This window comes from Plecotus auritus (assembly GCF_963455305.1).
Source record: "Plecotus auritus genome assembly, chromosome: 9".
Lineage (NCBI taxonomy): Eukaryota > Metazoa > Chordata > Mammalia > Chiroptera > Vespertilionidae > Plecotus > Plecotus auritus.
This window is the reverse complement of record NC_137783.1, coordinates 29,188,798-29,208,238: the sequence shown is the minus strand read 5'-3', so window position 1 is coordinate 29,208,238 and position 19,441 is coordinate 29,188,798. Positions and strand designations below refer to the sequence as shown.

Sequence of the window (19,441 nt, the reverse complement as noted above, 5' to 3'; positions counted from 1 at the left end):
AGTGCCGCAAGGAGTTTTACCAGTGGGGTTGGAAGCAGTTGTGTGTTGTCTGCAGTAACTCCCATAACCCCCACTAACCTCAGCAATTGCTACTTCTGTATGCAAAAAGGATGCCTGCTTCCACCCATTCGTTCAGGGGCCTCCAGGAAGGCTTGCATTTTGGTTTCCTTCCTCCTTGAGCCCCCAGCCTCCTTTCTGTCCTGAAGGCTTAATGAAAATGACTGCTGCTGGTCCTCACTCCAATAAAAACTGGTGTAATAGCCAACTCAAAGCTACCACTTGTCACCCCTCCCTTTTCCTTCCAGATCCCTACTTGTTGGCTCCTAGTAACAATTAGTAGGACAAAGTAGGGCAGGAAATGTGTAAGTTCATGAAGATGTAAGTGGTGCCGAGGGAGTATACCAAACTGTACAGGGTAGTGTGAAATACAGTCCTGGAAAGGCATGTATAAATCATTCAGTCAGATATTGATGGACTTAAAAATGTTATCAACACTTGAATCAGGCCACAAGATTTCTTTCCAACCATATTCCTTGTAAGAAGAAACAACTCTTGGCTACTTGAGAACAGCAGAGTTTGTTTTTCCTCATCTTCCTCCTTTCTATCACCTGACTTTTAGGTCAAGCACAGTAGGTAATCAGGAAATGAGATGGTCACCAGATCAATCAACTGTTCTTATATCTGAAGGTTTGAAGGAACAATAGTGCAGCGTTAGCTAGTGAGGCACACACCATTGTGTTCCATTTCAGTTCCAAGTTTTGCATGACAGTAATTATTTCAATATGCTTGGCTTGAGTTTTAAAACTGAGCTGCCATGCTTCACAACCTGTGTCCTTGGTGCCCACACCAGAATTCACATTCATTGCAACTGTATTTCAAAGCACAAAAGCTTACAACGAACGTGTGCTCAAGCAGATTTATAACTAAATATTAGACAATCACAAAAACATTCCCGGTTCAGTGTTTCAGTAATGAGACCTTTATGAACTATAATAATAAAAGCATAATATGCTAATTAGACCTGACGGCTGAACAGCAGAGCTACAGTCCAGTTGAAGCCGGGCACTCCGGCTGCGAGGGCCGAGCCCCTTGCACGAATTTCATGCATTAGGCCTCTAGTTGAGTTATAATAGTGTAAATTTTACACCAATGTTACTGAGGATATTTTGTTTTACTTTCATTGTTAAATGGTTTCTTGTAGCTTTGATCTCATTTGCATCTACTTGCTCTACATCTTAATACAATTACATGAACATGTCTTAGAATTTTCACCCACACATGTAAGGAGAGCTTTAACTTTTGAGAGGGGGAGGGAAAATGTGAAGGGGAATAAGAGGTACAAACTCCCAATTATAAATAAATAAGTTATGGGGATATAATGTACAGCACAAGGGAATGCAGACTATTGCAATAACTGTACAGTGACAGATGGTTACTAGATTTGTCATGGTGATCAATTCATAACGTATATAAATGTTAAATAACTGTGTTGTACACCTGAAATTCATAGTATTGCATCTCAACTATACTTTAAAAAGAAGGAGGCCTTTCCCAATGTTTATTACTTAGGGAAAAAGCATTTTCTCAAGTCAGAAACTCTAAGCATAATAAGAATAATAATAATAAAGTTTCCTCAATTACTTTAAGGCATTAAGATGCCTCAATGAGTCATAATTGCTGGGATTAGTGTATTTTTCTAACTTCATTTGATGATTAAAACTATGATAAATTTAATAACTACTATTGGATAGTCTGAATTTAAGAGAAGATAAAAAGAAAGGACCTGAGAAGGTATATATCAGACCTTATTTTTTATCAATAAGTCATAAGATTAAAATAAATGATTACTGAAATTCTTACTAAATACTAGTATGAATTAGTGTGTAAGCTACAGAAGTGTGAATGCTACACAGCAAGATAAAACCAGTCCAAGGGCACGTTTTATAAACCAAAACCACCCCAGAAAATTTTACGTAACTGAAAAAGACCAGCCATAAGTAGAGAAAAATCAATTAAGAGGGACCTCTTTATTACACATTTATAAAATAATAGTATAATTATTAAAAATGGAGACTATATTTTTTTGGTATCTTGTGTTTTGCATTCAATTTTTCAATCATCTTCACAATTTTTCAAAACTTGATTTTTGTTATCCAAAGTGTTATCCTAGAACTTCAACCCCACCCACCAAAGCACAACTGAAGAACCAACTATTCAGCAGGTTCTAATGAGAGACTTATCACAAAGTTACTCCAATAACGCACAAATAAAGATTGAGTTTTCAAAGAAATACAATAAAAACAAAAACATAAAGAGCATAATTTAATTTTTCTGATGATTCAGAAGGTTCCTCTGTCACAGTGTGCCACGCTCCTCATGCTGTGTGTTTTAAGTGCCGTAACAGAATTCTAATTAGTGAAATTGTGGACAAAAAAAATGTTTCACTGACATGTTAGCACACACAGCCTCAGTGACTGCAGATTCAATATGGGAATTTTGATGTGTATATGTGTACTAACTGGGGCACAATTTATAATATGCTAAGAAAACTTTTTAAATTTCAGTTATAAAATGAGCATTTTTTAGCATATTTAGTAACAGCTACTAGTTTTAAATTATCATTTTATTTTTGATGACCAAATTATATTTGACCATAAATAAAGAACACATAACTTTAAAATAACATTAAAAAACTATGGTTACAACAGAACTAGGCAACATTAGATTAAGAAAGGGAAAGTCACATACATGTATTGTATGGCACTGAGGTTTTTCTAAGCTATTCTTTTGAATGGCTTTCAATCACTTTTACGTATATCAATTTATAAATGTCTCTAGTATGCTTGTGGAAAGGTGAAACTGGTGTTGATCACGCAACTGCCTGAAAACCATTCAATGCTGATCTCTGAACAAGTATTATTATACGATTATCCTGACAACCATAATAATTGAGCCACATCTAAGTATTCAGATGTGGTTGACTCCAACTGTTCAACTTCAGAGAATGCTCAACTTTAAAAAAGCTGAAACAAGTGACAACTGAAAATGGCTGAATCACTGTACCTTATAGACACAACCCTCAATCTTAGTTTCGCTATATAGCATTTAGTACTTTTTGATTCAGTAGTTGGGGGTAAAAAAAAGTTTCTGTATTCAAACATATCTACAGAATGTCAATATAAAATGTGTGACTATATACATTCAATACACACACACGCTCACATATCTAGAAAGCAGCACTTAACCACATCTCCATTTCTCACCAATGATTCAATGACTCACCTGTCACTTTAAGACAAGCTTAGATGTTATAAGGCTGCAACATATGGCTAAAGAGGCCAAACACAAGCACCCACACGCAGGCTGGATTAAATTGTTCCTCCTCATGATTTCTGACAAGTGGCAATACCATTTATATAACAACCATGTCTCAATAACTTAGAATTCAGAGTATAAAACCAGTGTCATTCAACTCTCCCTCACTGTGTAAGAACACCACTCCTTCCATTCTATTTCCACTAATGATAATAGGGCACACCAAACCAGGCTGCACTGACCTGCACAAATGACGTTTACTCTTAATCTAAACAAACATGTGTTAAAACATTCTGAAACGCTGCATCCTTTGATTTCTTCATCTTTTCAATTGCCCGATGCAGGTCCTGTTGTTGCACAGGCCGAATTTCATCTTCATCATGGCTAAAATGCAAATACAAACCCACCAGATATTAAAAAACTTTAGAATATACCTTCCTAAAAGATTTACCATGATTAAAAAATAATCTCTTTCCCAACCAAGACCCCAAAAACAAACACAATTAAAAATTCATGCGAACTTTTTCAGGAGCTGTCTATGCATTACAAATCTCTTTTTTAAAAAGCACTGACTGCTAAAAGGTAGAAAGCTAAAATGGCTGGCTATAAACATTATAGCTGTGGTAACTAAAATCAAATACTTCACACTAAGAGAATATTAGCATACAGTGAAAATGTTCTATAAAGGTGTGCCAATTTACCTAAGTGGAAACATTAATTCCAATCAAGGAGTCAAACTTATTCCCATCAAAACTAAAATTAAAAAGTAGCTTTCTTACAGATATAATTCATGTATATGTTTAGCTTTTGACAAACTAAAATAAAATTCTTTGCTATTAATAAAAACCAACTAATCTAAGTCCTCCTAACTTCAATAGTAAGAAAAACACAGTATATAATGTCTCCTTTGTAATTTATGGACACTTAAGAAAAACCATTTGGGGAAAATTTTAAGATAATCCAAGTCTATTGGTCAGATTTTTCACATTGAAATATTAAAATTTTCACGGCTTTGAGGACAGCAGAAAAACTTTCATTATTAATGTAATTTTATTTAAGCAAAATTTACTCCTAAGTTATTTTCTTTTTCTCCTCTTAATCTTATTTACAAGAATAAAAATCTTTGGCATGTAGATTGGCTACAGGGATCAAAAGTATTCCCAACTTTAGCACTCGAGCAGCTGGAGCAATAAATAAATGGGAGTTGCTCTCTGCATGATAGGGATCAAGGGAACACTGAAGAAAAGTCCAGGAATAGTGCATACCTAGCTAGGGTTAACAGGGTAGCTTTCATGCAAACCTTTCTATACCAAGAGCAGCTTTTTTTTCCTAAGGCAATGCACTATAATTAAACAAGAATACAAAAGGTAAATCTAGGTCACGTGGAGTGAAAGCCTCAGAGGCATGAGGGAAAAAGACAGAAACAAAGGGTAAGAGATGGAGAACTCATTCAACACAAGCCCCAAAGTACACTAGCTTGCCAGAGTCATAGAAATTCTTCGTTAAGAAGAGGTTGATACTTGGCCCTGGCCAGTTTGGCTCAGTGGATAGAGCATCAGCCTGTGGTCTGAAGGGTCCCAGGTTCCATTCCAGTCAAGGACACGTACCTTAGTTGCAGGCTCAATCCCCAGCCCTGCTCAGGGCATCTATGGGAGGCAGCCAATTGATGTCTCTCTCTCACATTGATGTTTCTCTCTCTCTGTCTCTCCCCCTCCCTTCCACTCTCTCTAAAAGTCAATGGAAAGATATTCTCTGCTGAGGACTGAAAAAAAATAAAAAGTTTGATACTTTGAACAGGGGTTTAGAATGCAGAATTATACTGGCTCAGGGCAAGTAGCCTTTTGAAAAACTTCCCAAGGGACATAGTTCATCAGAGCTGAGCTATTCCAGTTCAGCAGTATCTTTGCTGGAATAAGGTTGGTACAAAACTGGTTTCTCAAGCTCATACTTTGAAACTGGTTTCAAGTGAAATTTGCTGCAATGACAAATGGTTTATTTGTTTAGTAAACATATTATTACTAGAGGCCCAGTGCACGAAATTCGTGCGGGGGGCGGGGGGGGAGGTGTGTGTGTGTGTGTGTGTCCCTCAGCCCAGCCTGCACCCTCTCCAATCTGGGATCCCTTGAGGCAGGGGTCCTCAAACTTTTTAAACAGGGGGCCAGTTCACTGTCCCTCAGATGGTTGGAGGGCCGGACTATAGTTAAAAAAAAAAAACTATGAACAAATTCCTATGCACACTGCGGGCCCGGGACAAGTCGGCTGCTAAGCAGGACAGGCAGCGGTACCTGGCAGGCTGGATAAATGTCCTCGGCGGGCCGCATGTGGCCCGCGGGCGGGCCGTAGTTTGAGGACGCCTGCCTTGAGGGATGTCCGACTGCCCGTTTAGGCCCAATCCTACTGACAGGATCCAGGATTGCTGGCTCCCAACTGCTCACCTGCCTGCCTTCCTGATTGCCCCTAACCTCTTCTGCCTGCCAGCCTGATTGCCCCTAACTGCCCTCCCCTGCAGGCCTGGTCCCCCCCAACTGCTCTCCCCTGGAGGCCTGGTCCCCCCCTCCCCCGCAACTGCTCTCCCCTGCAGGCCTGGGTTCCTCCCAACTGCCTTTCCCTGCAGGCCTGATCGCCCACAACTTCTTTTATCAGATAGGATTAACAAGTTGAAATCTAGTCCACAGCAAGGCCCACCCATTTACATGTAAAATTTCTGTAACACAAGGTACTCATTATCATATAAAATGAAATTTAGGAATTTAAGATGCAAAGCAATCCAGGAACACCAGAGGACCCTGTTTTCTTAGTGGAGATGGGCAAACCTAAGTTTCTGTCAGCTTTCTGTGACCAGTCCAAGGATTTTCAGTATAAATTTAGCTTTTTATCTCTACCTCTTCATTTTAGACTCTCCTCAAAACACCCCTCCCTCACAACCATCTTCAGAACTCACCTTTAAAAAAAGACAATAAATAAAGTTGGGGAGATCGTTAATTCCAATTTACCTTTTATTCCATACACAGAGTTCGTATGGAATAACCTAAAAACTGTAAAAGGATTTGATAAATATTAGAGATCAACTCTATACACACATACCTTTCCTCTGATGTAGAATTAACATATTCCCTGACACAGAGGAGGGCGGCATCTCTACACATCTCTTTTAGGTCACTTCCTGAAAACCCATCAGTTTCCTGGGCAACTTCTAGCAGGTCCACATGCCTGTCCACCTTAAACAAATATGTATAAAACACACTTAAAAAACAAACATAAAATATACTGCAAAGGATATATCCAAATACTCTTCTTAGAAATAAATGGTAAGCATATTGGAACAGCATGGAAAGAGAATCATTAAAGAGTATATTCAGTTTTAACTATAAAAGCTTAAAATTTGAAATCTAATTTTTAAGTGTCATTATGACCAATAAGTCCCAGTAGATATATCATGGTGTGATAGTGAAAAAAACAATGTTGGAATCACTTCAGTAGCTCTTAGAAGGGTCCCAAGTTAATATTTTTCTATATTATAGTCAACATACTTAACAAACAGCCTGCATTATTTAAATCCCAAGTCCATTACCAAAAACATATTCCATTGAAATACTCTCACATCCTTTGGTATTCTATTACCTCACCATTAATTCAACACTTACAGTCTTTGCTCTCCAACATAAGTTTATATAGTCAAACCAATTAAGTGACTATATTGGCACATAATAGACTTGGGTTAATATAATCATACCAACTGTATATATAGATGAAGAGGGAAAAAAAAGCAAGGAAAGTTATGATAATTACCATCTATTAAATGATTATGTGTCATTCACTTTACATGTATTATTCTCATTTAATCCTGTCAGGTTAAGTATTCTCATATTCATTTTCAGAGGATAGTGAGACCTGGAAAGGTTAAATAAATTGCCCAAGGTCACACCATTGCCAAAGCCAGATTTGAACACAATGTAGCAGAGATCCAGCTTTTTCTTCCCCCCCCCCCCCCGCACCCCCCCCCCCCGCCATCCCCCCCCACAGAGCTAACCATTTGTCTTAACATTTATTTTTCCCCATTGATTTGAAATGCTACATTTACTAGTTACTAAATTCCCATTTGTTTTTGTGGAAGACCCAATGTTAACATATTGTGCACCAGTAGTTTGATTGCTAGCTTTACCCAGTGGCCAGATAAGTTTCTATTGAATGAGTACAAAAAAAGTTTTACAAAGTATCATACTTTAAAAAGATATTAGCTTGTAAGAACATGTAATAACTAACTTCAAAATGCAATGAGTATTTAATTTTAAAGTGTGCCTTTAACATTTATGTAAATCACTGTGTAATATAAAAACACGAGAATGCTTGTGATCCGCCCGCAATGTGTTAAGTAAGAAGAGCAAATTTACACAAGGGCAAGAGACTTGGAGTTGAGAGGACATGGGGTCTATTGTCCACCCTGCAACTGTGACCTCGCATGACAGTGTTCTAATTCCTAAAGGTGGGGGTTAAATAAAGAGAAATCGCCCTGACCGGTTTGGCTCAGTGGATAGAGCGTCGGCCTGCGGACTGAATGGTCCCAGGTTCGATTCCAGTCAAGGGCATGTACCTTGGTTGCAGGCACATCCCCAGTGGGGGGTGTGCAGGAGGCAGCTGATCGATGTTTCTCTCTCATTGATGTTTCTAATTCTCTATCCCTTTCCCTTCCTCTCTGTAAAAATTCAATAAAATATATTTTAAAAAAATAAAAAAGAATAAGAAATCACATATTCTTTGATTTTAAAAAAGTGAACTCAGAAGGTAGGTGGGAGGCAAACAGTAATGATAAGCAAAGAAAATAATAAGCATATAAATAAATCTATATAGGTTTTACTATATAAACAGTAATAATAATAATTTGTGGTAAAGAAACCACGTAGAACTAATATGCTAGACAATTAGAAAATGTAATACACAAGGGACATCTACATTAAAGCATTCTAAAGCCTTAAAATTATAATATTGAAAAGAGGACACGCCTATTAATTTGGACTTTAAGTATACATGTAAAAAAAAAAAATGAAGGGTACCACTAAAAGAGAATGTGTCACTTCTAAACCAGCAGAGAAAAGGGGAAAAGAGGAATAAAGAATATAAAGGCAACACTCAAGAGCACAGGGTGGGGTGTGGTACGTGGAGAGAAAGCAAAGAAAAAGCATGATACATGGAAAGAAAGAATGAATCTAAATTTATGAGTAATCATAATACAAACAGACTAAACCAGAATGGCAAAAGACAAGATTAGACTGTACCAAAAAAGTGTAGCCCAGTGTGGTTCAGTGGTTGAGCACTGATCCATGAACCAGGAGGTCACGGTTCAATTCCAGGTCAGGGCAAGTGCCCAGGATGCAGGTTTGATCCCACTGGGGGGCGTGTAAGAGGTGGCCAATCAATAATTTTCATCATTGATGTTTCTATCCCTCTCTCCCTCCCCCTCTCTCTGAAATAAAAAAAAATATATTTTTAAAAATATATTACAATTAAATAAAAAACAAAAGCCCCACATTTCTGTACAAAGATAAACATATCTTGTATACTTGGAAAACAGTGAAAAATATCTGAGGAGTTAATCTGTAGTTCAAGTATATCATAATTATTGAGTTATATGATCAGCCAAGAGTTTTATATAATAATTTATGTCAAGTTCAAATCTACATTATTCTCAGCTTTCTTCTTCATTTCTCTCTAAAATGATTTAAGGACATACTAGGTGTACCAGTTAATAATGGTGGATTTTGTAATCAAATAAAACAAGATAATTTCAAGAGAAACATCAAAAGTGCTTTATTCAAAGTAATGTCCATCGCTAGCTACACATTTCCCCATCTTTCAGGTAATTTGTGGATACCGTCACAATAGAACTTTTCTTGTTTTGAGGCAAACCATTCAGAGACCAAATTTTCCATTTCTTTGTACGTTTTGAAGTGCTACTCAGAAAGTGCGTGTGCCATCGATCAGAACAAGTGGTAATCAGAAGGAGCAAGGTTTGATGAATACAGCAAGCGAGTGGGTTAATACTCTCCAGGAAAGATCTTTTAACATGTCTTTAACTGGTTTTGAAGTGTGTGATGGTGCGTCATCATGAAGCAAAATTACTTTACCATGTCTTCTGGCACATTCTGGTCGTCTCATGATCAAAGCATGGTTCAAATTGATTATTTGTTGTCAGTAGCGATCAGTATTAATGGTTTCACCTGGTTTTAGAAGCTAATACTACACCACACCTTCCTGATCCCACCAAACACAGAGCATTGTCTTCTTTCTGAAGTGATTTGGCCTTGCAGTCGGATGTTGATGGTTGACCTGGATCAACCCATGATTTTGTGCGTTTGGGATTCTCAAAATAAATCCACTTTTCTTTTTTTTTTTTTACAGAGAGGAAGGAAGAGGGATAGAGAGTTAGAAACATCGATGAGAGAGAAACATCGATCAGCTGCCTCTTGCACACCTCCTACTGGGGATGTGCCCGCAACCAAGTTACGTGCCCTTGACCGGAATCAAACCTGGGACCTTTCAGTCCGCAGGCTGATGCTCTATCCACTGAGCCAAACTGGTTTTGGCTAAATCCACTTTTCATCTCCAGTCACAATTCGATGCAAAAAAGACTTTCTTTCGTGCCATTGAAGCAACATTTTACTGATGACTTTTTGGTTTTCCATTTGTCTTTCGTTCAGTTGATGTGGCACCCATTTTCCTTACTTTAAAAACTTTCCCATTGCTTGTAAATGATCGGAAATTGTTTGCTGAGCACTGTTTAATCTTTCTGCAAGTTGTTTTTGAGTTTGACACGCATCTTCATCCAATAATGCTTGTAATTGTTGGACTTCAAACTTTTCCGGTTGACCTGGACGTACTTTGTCTTTTACACTGAAATCATCACTTTTAAAATGCTTAAATCAGCGTTCACAAGTATCTTGAGATGGAGCATGTTCACCATAAGCTTCCCCAAGTATTCAGCAGCACTTTTCTTCAAAATAAAGTAATGAATTATAACTTCCCTCAAATGCTCTTTTTTTGGCATGAAAATCGACATTTTTTAAGTGTAAAAATATTTATGAGGTTAACACCTTCAGCAAATTTGACATATGAAGTTTTGAAGCTTGTTGTCAATACAACAAAATAGCATATATGTCAAATCGCATATATATCAACATATGTGTAACTCCATCTATTGCAAAAATATTTGCATTATTAACCGGTACATCTAGTAAACATGATATTTATAGGATAGGGAAAAATTGTAATTTTTTACTTACATTTTCATTTTTCAAAATGAGTTTCAGGATTGCTTCTCTTTGTTTTAGAGCCTAAAACAGGATAATTTCCAGTTAGCTTTAAAAAAAAAGGGGGAGGGGGGACAAGTAGTTTTCCTAATATTTCTTCCTTCCCTGTAAATTACCTGACAATCCCTATAGGAAATGACAGAAACTCTGACAGAGGTCATGGAAACTACTAACTAAAACAAGGTCTTGGTTGTCCTACCCAACTATATCTTCTTATTCTGAATCCCCAATGCCTAGCACAATGTCTGGCAGGAAACATGCCCTTAAATATTTCTTGAGTAGATGACCTATGACTACCCATGACTTTCCTCTATTACTCTGTAAATCTCCTTTTCTTCATTTAGAAAACTTCTGAAAACACCACTGCCATAAATTTTTACCAGTAATTGAAGAGATGGCAAACAAAACCCCTTCAGTTCCTCCATTTCAACATATAACTTCCATGTTCACTAATTTACATAAGTGAATTTTTATTTAGTGCTGATAGCACATTTGTTCATATGCCTGCATGCTCCCCTCAACGATGCATCTTACTATTACACCAGAGAATAGAAGCTGGTATAAAATACCTTACATACAGAAAGTATAAATGCTTTTAAGAATCATTATAGCTGAACTCATCCCTATTCCCATAACCACTGAAAAAAACCAGACCTGATGACAACAAATATAAAATCAAATGACCTGAAAAACAAAACCAAACCCTGCTGTTTCTGTAATTCAAGGATGTTAAGTATGAGGGTTATTTTGGTGTGTCAGGTGATCTCCAAAAACCACTTTTTTATTTTAAAATAAACATTTAACTTGGAGAGGAGTTTTAAGGTAAGGTTAATCATACACTTTGATGTCATAGTTATGCAATAAAAAAAAACTACCCTATCTCTACTAATAAAAGGGTAATATGCTAATTAGACTGGATAGCCCAGACGTCTTCTGGACATCCTTCCTGACAAAGCCACAGCGACTGCGAGGGCTGAGGAGGGCCGGCAGCCATGGCAGCCAGCAGTGGCAGTGGCAGCAGCGGGGTGATGGGGGCAGCACCTTCCCCTGATCTGCCGGGTCGCCTCCTGCAGAGGGAGGCCAGACTGTGGCTTAGGCAGGGAGTGGGCCTACACTGTCAGTAGGACATCCCCTGAAGGTTCCGGGACTGTGAGAGGGGACAGGCCAGGCTGAGGGACACCTCCCCTCCCCCAGTGCATGAATTTTTGTGCACCGGGCCTCCAGTTCTCTATAAACAGAATGAAAGAGGGTTATAAAATCCGTTTCTACATTAACAGTCTTCGAATTTATAACAAATTTGTAACTCTATTACAACTCATTTTGATAACTCACAAAATTAATATATTAGACTTATAACTTTAGCCCTGGTCAGTATGGCTCAGTTGGTTGGAGCATCGTCCTGTGCATCTGAAGGTCTCAGATTTGATCCCCAGTCAGGGTGCCTACAGAAGACAACCAAATGATGTTTCTTTCTCTCTCTCTTGTTCTCTCTTTCTCCCTCTCTCTCCCCTGCCCCCTACTCTAAGATCAATAAAAAATGTAAGAACCTTGGGGGGAAAAATGTAACTTTAGTAGAGTCTACTTTCCATGCTATGTATCCTATGTTCTATTCTACTGTATTCTTTGTTTTCTACTGGACTACAAGCAGATATTCTATCAATATAATCTTTGTCTTCAAACCACTGAGGTAAACTAATTTTCCAAAAAAATGTTTGGATATCTAGCTAACAAAATAAAACAGAAATTCTGTGTGACATCCAAAGTTCATCAAACCGAGCAGCAGTCTCATGATCTATTTTCCTTGATGCTCTAATGGAAGTACCCTAGAAGTCACAGCTAAACATGAGCTTCCACACAGAAATTTCTTGCCTTTGTTCATTTGAGCAGGAAAGCCTTCTCTTACCTCATAATTTCCTACCACCCTTCAATGCCCAGGTGGGTTCTGTATATTTTAATTCTTATTAATTTTTTTTTAGAGAGAGAGGGAAAAATGTTGCTTTGTTATTCCACTTACTAATGCACGCATTGGTTACTTCTTTATTGTATGTGCCCGATGGAAGATCAAAACCACAACCATGGCGTATCAGGACGATGATCTAACCAGTGGTTGCCAACCTTTCAGACCTCATGGACCACCGGTTGGCGACCGCTGCTCCAAAGGTTTCCTTAAATCAGCGGTCGCCAACTTTTCGGACCTCACGGACCACTGGTTTACTGGCCAGGGCTAAGTCTGCACATTTCATCAACTCCCCAGACAGAATTGTTAGTATACTTCATCATCTCAGGTTCTCACAGTTCTTTAAACATACCTGTGTACAGTATACTTTGCATTATTTATTTACATGTCTGACTACACTGCAACACAGAGTTCTTTGAGGACAGGGGCTATGTTCCATTCACCACAATCTTGCGGGGGTTTGACACATATTAATGCTTAATGAATAGTGGTCATACAAAATAAATGGTATAGTCTCCTATATCAGGTTAAAAAAATTCTCTTCACTGATTTATAACGTAAATTTCCTAAAAGAGTGGATAAATATATGCATACTCTCAGAGGTACCAGAGGTTGTAGCCACAGCAAAGCAGAGTAAATTTATAGAGGCTACAACCATCAATCTTTAGGAGACAGGTTTACTGCCACAAACTGGTCTGGTAAGTTGCAGAATGTAAAGTGGGACAAAGATTATAAGTGAATTATTATTTACTTCAAAATTTGAAAGGAACAACCTAAAAGTTCCTCTGAATAGCTATACATGTAACATGCCGATTATATAGTACATATCTTCTGTTACTAACAGTTTTTTTTCTTTGATCTAAAGTCAGAGAAAATTCAGGTTCTGAGTATTCTGTGCAAAAATCAGAGTATCAATAAATTATTATTATCTACTTGAGGGTATTTCTTAACAAAAGAATGCTAGAAAGAATATAGTACTGTCCTAACCGTTTTGGCTCAGTGGATAGAGCATCAGCCTGCGGATTGAAGGATCCCAGGTTCGTTTCCGGTCAAGGGCATGTACCTTGGTTGCAGGCACATCCCCAGTGGGGAGTGTACAGGAGGCAGCTCATCGATGTTTCTCTCTCATCGATGTTTCTAACTCTCTATCCCTCTCCCTTCCTCTCTGTAAAAAAGTTAATAAAATATATATATATATATAAAAAAAGAATATAGTCATGTTTCAACACATTCTCATTAAGTTAAAGTCTAATATCTTAACTACTGGTTAGCCATTAATCTTATCAAAGGAAAGCGCTTATTAGAGCTGCTAATAATTAATCAAATAAATCCCAGTTGTTATCCTGTCAGGACTTCTGAACAGAACAGTTCTTTAACCCCATCCCCTATCCTAAACCAAACCTACAATTTAGATTTTCAATATAATCTTCCAAAGATAACTTGCAACACTCTAAAGAAAACCAGTAAAGTATCTAGGCAAACTTAAGGTAATTACATACATTGAGGAGAAGCAAATCATATGGATCTTAGGAAAGACAGAAAGAAGAGTAAAAAGAACAAAGAAACAATTATATGGATTGTTGCCCTATTCCTCCCCTGCCTGTCAGAAATAAGTGCTATTTTAAAAAAATCATTCCTTTCTTGAAATCACAAGTAAAGACCTTTAGAAAGCGAATATTTAACTGTTCATAACATCAATCAAAACCACCTACTGGCTGGTTGATATGAAATCTTGTAGGCATTCTTCTCATTATAGCTGAGTCAAGATCCTGAGGACGGTTAGTCGCTCCCATCACTATGACCTAAATATATAAAGAAAGCAAAGGTATTAAATCCACCAATAATAATGCTTTTAAGTTGTTATTAAAGGGGCTTAGAAAACATAGAAAATTAAGTGGCATTTAAACTAAATCTTCTGTAAGAAACCTGACATTAATCCAGTATGTATTACTCAAATATTTATACATACAAATTGAAGTTAATCCTAAACAGATCAGGAGATAGCAAAGCTGGTAAGATGTAAAAAAAAAAAAAAATTACTATATTTTACAAAATATGGCTACTCAAATGCTACATGTTGAATAACTAAAAGCCATTTATGTTATAGCTTGGAAGTATATATGGAATATTAATAATAGTATTAAGGAAAGAATCATTTCCCCTAAGTCTAAGGATACTGGTAAAAGTAACATTTTCCTCTACATTTCACACCATTATCTCATGGCATATGTAAGCACTATAGGTGACATCTTTTCAATGCTAGTAATACCTCAAGCAATTCAACCTTAAACAAGGGCAACAGAATAAAAGTAAACATCAAAATTCTGGGTAGAATTTTTTTTTAATATTTTTATTGATTTCAGAGAGGGAGAGGGATAAAGAGATAGAAACATCAATGATGAGAGAGAATCATTGATTGGCTGACCTCTGCCCGCCCCTACTGGGGGTGGGGGAGATAGAGCCCAAAACCCAAGCATGTGTCCTTGGCTGGAATCAAACCTGCGACCTTTTAGTCCACAGGCCGACACTCTATCCACTGAGCCAAAGCAGCTAGGGCCTGGGTAGAATTTTTTAAAAAATGCTGGTGACCCTGCCAACTTCTGGGTCAATGTCATTAATTTATAAAGGATCTGGAGATGAAAAATCAACATGAATAAAGACAAAGATATATAAAAGTTCATTTCTGAAGGGCTTCAATATTACCATTACTGTTGATATTTTTGTATAACCTAATAACAGCACACATTAGCTATCCAAAATGAAATTTACTGGTATTTTAATGGAAAGTTTTATTATTTAATATAATTTTATTTCAGCCTAAGAGGTTTTAGATTTCTGAAATAATTACAAGTCTAGGATGGCGGCGTAGGTAAACACCTAAACTGCTGCCTCGCACAACAATTTCAAAACTACAACTAAAAGACAAAACGTCTATCACCCAGAACCACGGGAAAGCTGGCTGAGTGGAAGTTCTACAACTAGAAGGAAAGAGAAAAGAGCAGTGAGAAGTGCACAAGCGCTGAAAAGCTGAGGTACTGTGCTGTGCGTATCAGGCTGGCGGCAGGAGACTGGGAGCGCTGCTTTTTTCAACCCAAAGGGAGATAAGCTCTCGATTACTCCAAACTCCAGTTTCTGGGGAGACGCTGGGGACCCAAACTCCTACGGGGAGAAGCTGGACTGTCTGCCATCGGGTCGGAAAGTGAGAGTGGCTTGCTTGCAGGGCTGCGCGCAGGAATAATTGTTTACTGCACTAGGGTGAGAGACACGGGGACGCAGTCGGAGACACAGAGCCGGCTAACTGGCAGCCATCGCTGTTTGCCATGCCCTAGCCTAGTGACACCCTGAGACCCCGCCCTGCACAATCTACAAACCCTCCCAAGCTCCAAAGCAGAGGCTTTAGCATATGAATGGCCTGCCCTATCGCAGTTTAACCTAGCAAACTTGCAGCCCAGGTCAGACAGCTCCAAAACCTCCAAACCCCAAGCAAAGAGGAGAAAACTGTAGTTCTCGCTGTAGCTCCTGCTGGGTGGCCTCAGACAGTAGCTGACCTGCACCCCATTGGAGATCCAGAAGACAGTGTACCTAGTGGTCAGTGTGAGACACCAGATTTCAATTCCTCACATCCATAAGTGACACATTCAAGAGGCAGACTCAGTGAGCACCAAAGCCCCACTGAAACAAGTCCTACACCATAAGCGTGTCTCCAGCGCAGCAGTTCTTCCATTATAGACACAGAGGGTCCTCACAGCCAATTGGCCTGGAGGTCAATTCCTCCCAGTGTACCAACAGCAATCAAGGCTTAACTACACCAAGACTTTGCACTCAGCCCACAAGGGGGTGTACCAAGAGCGTCCTCCTCAGGTGATTGGGGAGGCTGAGCTACTGGCCCCTATAGGTCACCTACCACACAAAGCCACTCCATCAACACAGGGAAGCAGCAAAATGCAAAGACAAAGAAACATGTCACGAATGAAAGAAATGGAGGAAAGCTAATTACTGGATGACATAGAGTTCAGAACCACATTTATAAGGTTACTCAAGAATCTTCTAAAAACCGCTGAGAAACTTGATGAGACCTCCGAGGAGCTTAGTGAGACCTTCAAGGACCTTAATGAGAATGCCAAAAAAATGGAAAAGGACCAGTTAGAAATTAAGCATACACTGTCTGAAATAAAGAATATACAGAAATTTAACTATAGATCAAAGGACCCCAAGAATCAAACCAAAGATCTGAAATATGAGGATACAAAAAACACCCAACCAGAAAAACAAAAAGAAAAAAGAATCCAAAAATATGAAGATAGTGTAAGGAGCCTCTGGGACAACTTTAAGCGTACCAACATCCGAATTTTTGGGGTGCCAGAAGAAGAGAGAAAGCAAAATATTGAAAACCTATTAGAAGAAATAATGACAGAAAACTTTCTCTACCTGGTGAAAGAAATAGACTTACAAGTCCAGGAAGCGCACAGAACCCCATACAAGAGGAATCCAAAGAGGACCACACCAAGACACATCATAATTAAAATGCCAAGGGCAAAAGACAAAGAGAGAATCTTGAAAGCAGCAAGAGAAAAACAGTTAATTACCTACAAGGGAGCACCCATACGACTGTCAGCTGATATCTCGGCAGAAACTATGCAGGCCAGAAGGGAGTGGCAAGAAATATTCAAAGTGATGAAGAGCAAGAACCTACAACCAAGATCACTCTACCCAGCAAAGCTATCATTCAGAGTTGAAGGTCAGATAAAGAGCTTCACAGACAAGAAAAAGCTAAAGGAGTTCATCACCACCAAACCAGGATTACATGAAATGCTGAAGGGTATTCTTTAAGAAGAGGAAGAAGAAAAAGGTAAAGATAAAAATTATGAACAAAATGACATCAAATACATACCTACCAATAAGTGAATCTAAAAAACAAGTGAATAAAAAATCTGAAGAACAGAATGACTGGTGAATATAATAGAATCAGGAACATAGAAAGGGAGTGGACTGACAATTCTCAGGGGGAAGGGGGTGTGAGGGGTGTGGGAAGAGATTGGACAAAAATTTTACACCCATGGATGAAGACAGTGGCGGGGGGTAAGGGCATGGGGTGGGGTGGGGTGGGGTGGGGAATCAGGTGGAGGGGAGCTATGAGGGAAAAAAAAAGAGGAACACCTGTAATAATCTGAACAATAAAGATTTATTAAAAAAATTTTTTTTAAAAATTACAAGTCTAACTCCAGAACATGTTGAAAAATCCATTAAATCTTATATTCTACACTTAATCATATTTAAGAGCCAAATTACTTTCAATTAACTGTGAGAGGTTGCCACCTAGAGGGGAAAAAAATAAGTACAAATACAAATTTGAGAAAAGTTAGTTCTACAATGCAATTTTGCATTTAGGTTAAGAGGTCTTAAAAAAACAAATTATTAATGCTCTTATTTTGCGGTTTGTTTTTACTGGCTATCTACAATTCTATAAATTAATAAGAAAGGTAAATTTCTTACTACATTTAAAACAAAAAAAAGTCTTAGAGTGATCAAAAGAACTAATTGCAAAAGATAGAGGATGAATATAAGAAAGTACATTTTGAGATACAGTATTAAGTGTTAAAAGAGAGATATGAAACAAAAAAGCCCATAGAAGATGGAATGCTAAAAATTAGGATCAAGGAATCCAAATAAATCTAACATAACATGACTAATGAATACCTATAAGATAATAACAAATATTCATGATGAAAAAGCAAGAGTGGCCCTGACCCGTTTGGCTCAGTGGATAGAGCATCGGCCTGCGGACTCAAGGGTCCCAGATTCGATTCCGGTCAAGGGCATGTACCTTGGTTGCGGGCACATATCAGTGGGTAGTGTGCAGGAGGCAGCTGATCGATGTTTCTCTCTCATCGATGTTTCTAGCTCTCTATCCCTCTCCCTTCCTCTCTATAAAAAATCAATAAAATATATTTAAAAAAAAAAAAAGAAAAAGCAAGAGTGAATGAAACCACTTGCAGTTTCACTTTAAGCAGCAAATTTTAAGGAGCAATTTTAAGGGGCAAAAACTGGTAGAGAACCTTTACACTTATCTTTATATATTGTAAATGAACTAAAATAAAAAATGGCAAGCAACAGTAATTTTTTAGCATTTAAGCAACAAAATTAATGCACCTTTAGGTATTTAGTTAAGACTTTTAAGAATCTTTAAGACAAAATATCAAGATAAATTTTTTATCATTTCACATTTAAAATAATCAGATCTAAATTTATGCCTCAAAACTTTAGGTCAATGACTATCCTAAAAACACTGGTCTTTTATGTCTCATGTCTCTCAAGATGAAGAATGTCATTAGTTAACTTGGATTTCTGGTAGTGGTGACAGTTCTACTATTTTTGTTTCATTTGTGGCCATATCAGACATATAAGAAAGCTAGGTGGGGTACTGGATTCCATCCATAGTAATAGAACAGACAATTTTAGAGAAAAGCTAACTGTTTCAGATAAGAGTATGTTTAAAATTGTTATGCAAATTAATGTCAATTTTAACGCCCTCAACACTAAAAAGGTTAAATAAAATGTTGCTGGAGTTAAATAAAAAAGTAACATCTTTTTTTGCTCCCTCAAATAAAAATCTGTCATAAGGAAAACAGTAAGCACCATTAGCGTGATAAGAAATCCTGGTTCTGAAAACTGTTTCAGTTGTGTTATATCAGAACCATGCTGTGGAGCTCTGAAGTGGCCCTGGAGTATAAAATTCACCCAATTATCGCTCTTTCCATGGCTTTTGAAACTATAATATGATAGGATAGAATATGACATTAAGCTACTTCCTCTTACATGGCCTAACCTACTCAATTGTCTAAGTACTTTAAATTCTGTTGCTTAG

General features: G+C 37.9%; 1 protein-coding gene across 2 annotated transcripts in view; it reads right to left on the bottom strand.

Moving 5' to 3' along the window:
- Positions 1-903: 903 nt before the first annotated feature.
- ATAD1 (ATPase family AAA domain containing 1) overlaps positions 904-19,441 on the bottom strand; it is a 38,318-nt gene continuing 19,780 nt past the window's right edge. Inside the window, exons 7-10 of one of the 2 annotated variants that reach the window (XM_080688669.1) lie at positions 14,289-14,378; positions 10,593-10,643; positions 6,400-6,533; positions 904-3,699 (exon numbers count right to left, since the gene is read on the bottom strand). In XM_080688669.1, the coding sequence (XP_080544795.1) occupies positions 3,579-3,699; positions 6,400-6,533; positions 10,593-10,643; positions 14,289-14,378 (396 nt within the window). In that variant the 3' untranslated portion in view covers positions 904-3,578. The remainder of the gene's footprint in view (positions 3,700-6,399; positions 6,534-10,592; positions 10,644-14,288; positions 14,379-19,441) is intronic. The other variant, XM_080688670.1, reaches the window with a different exon arrangement.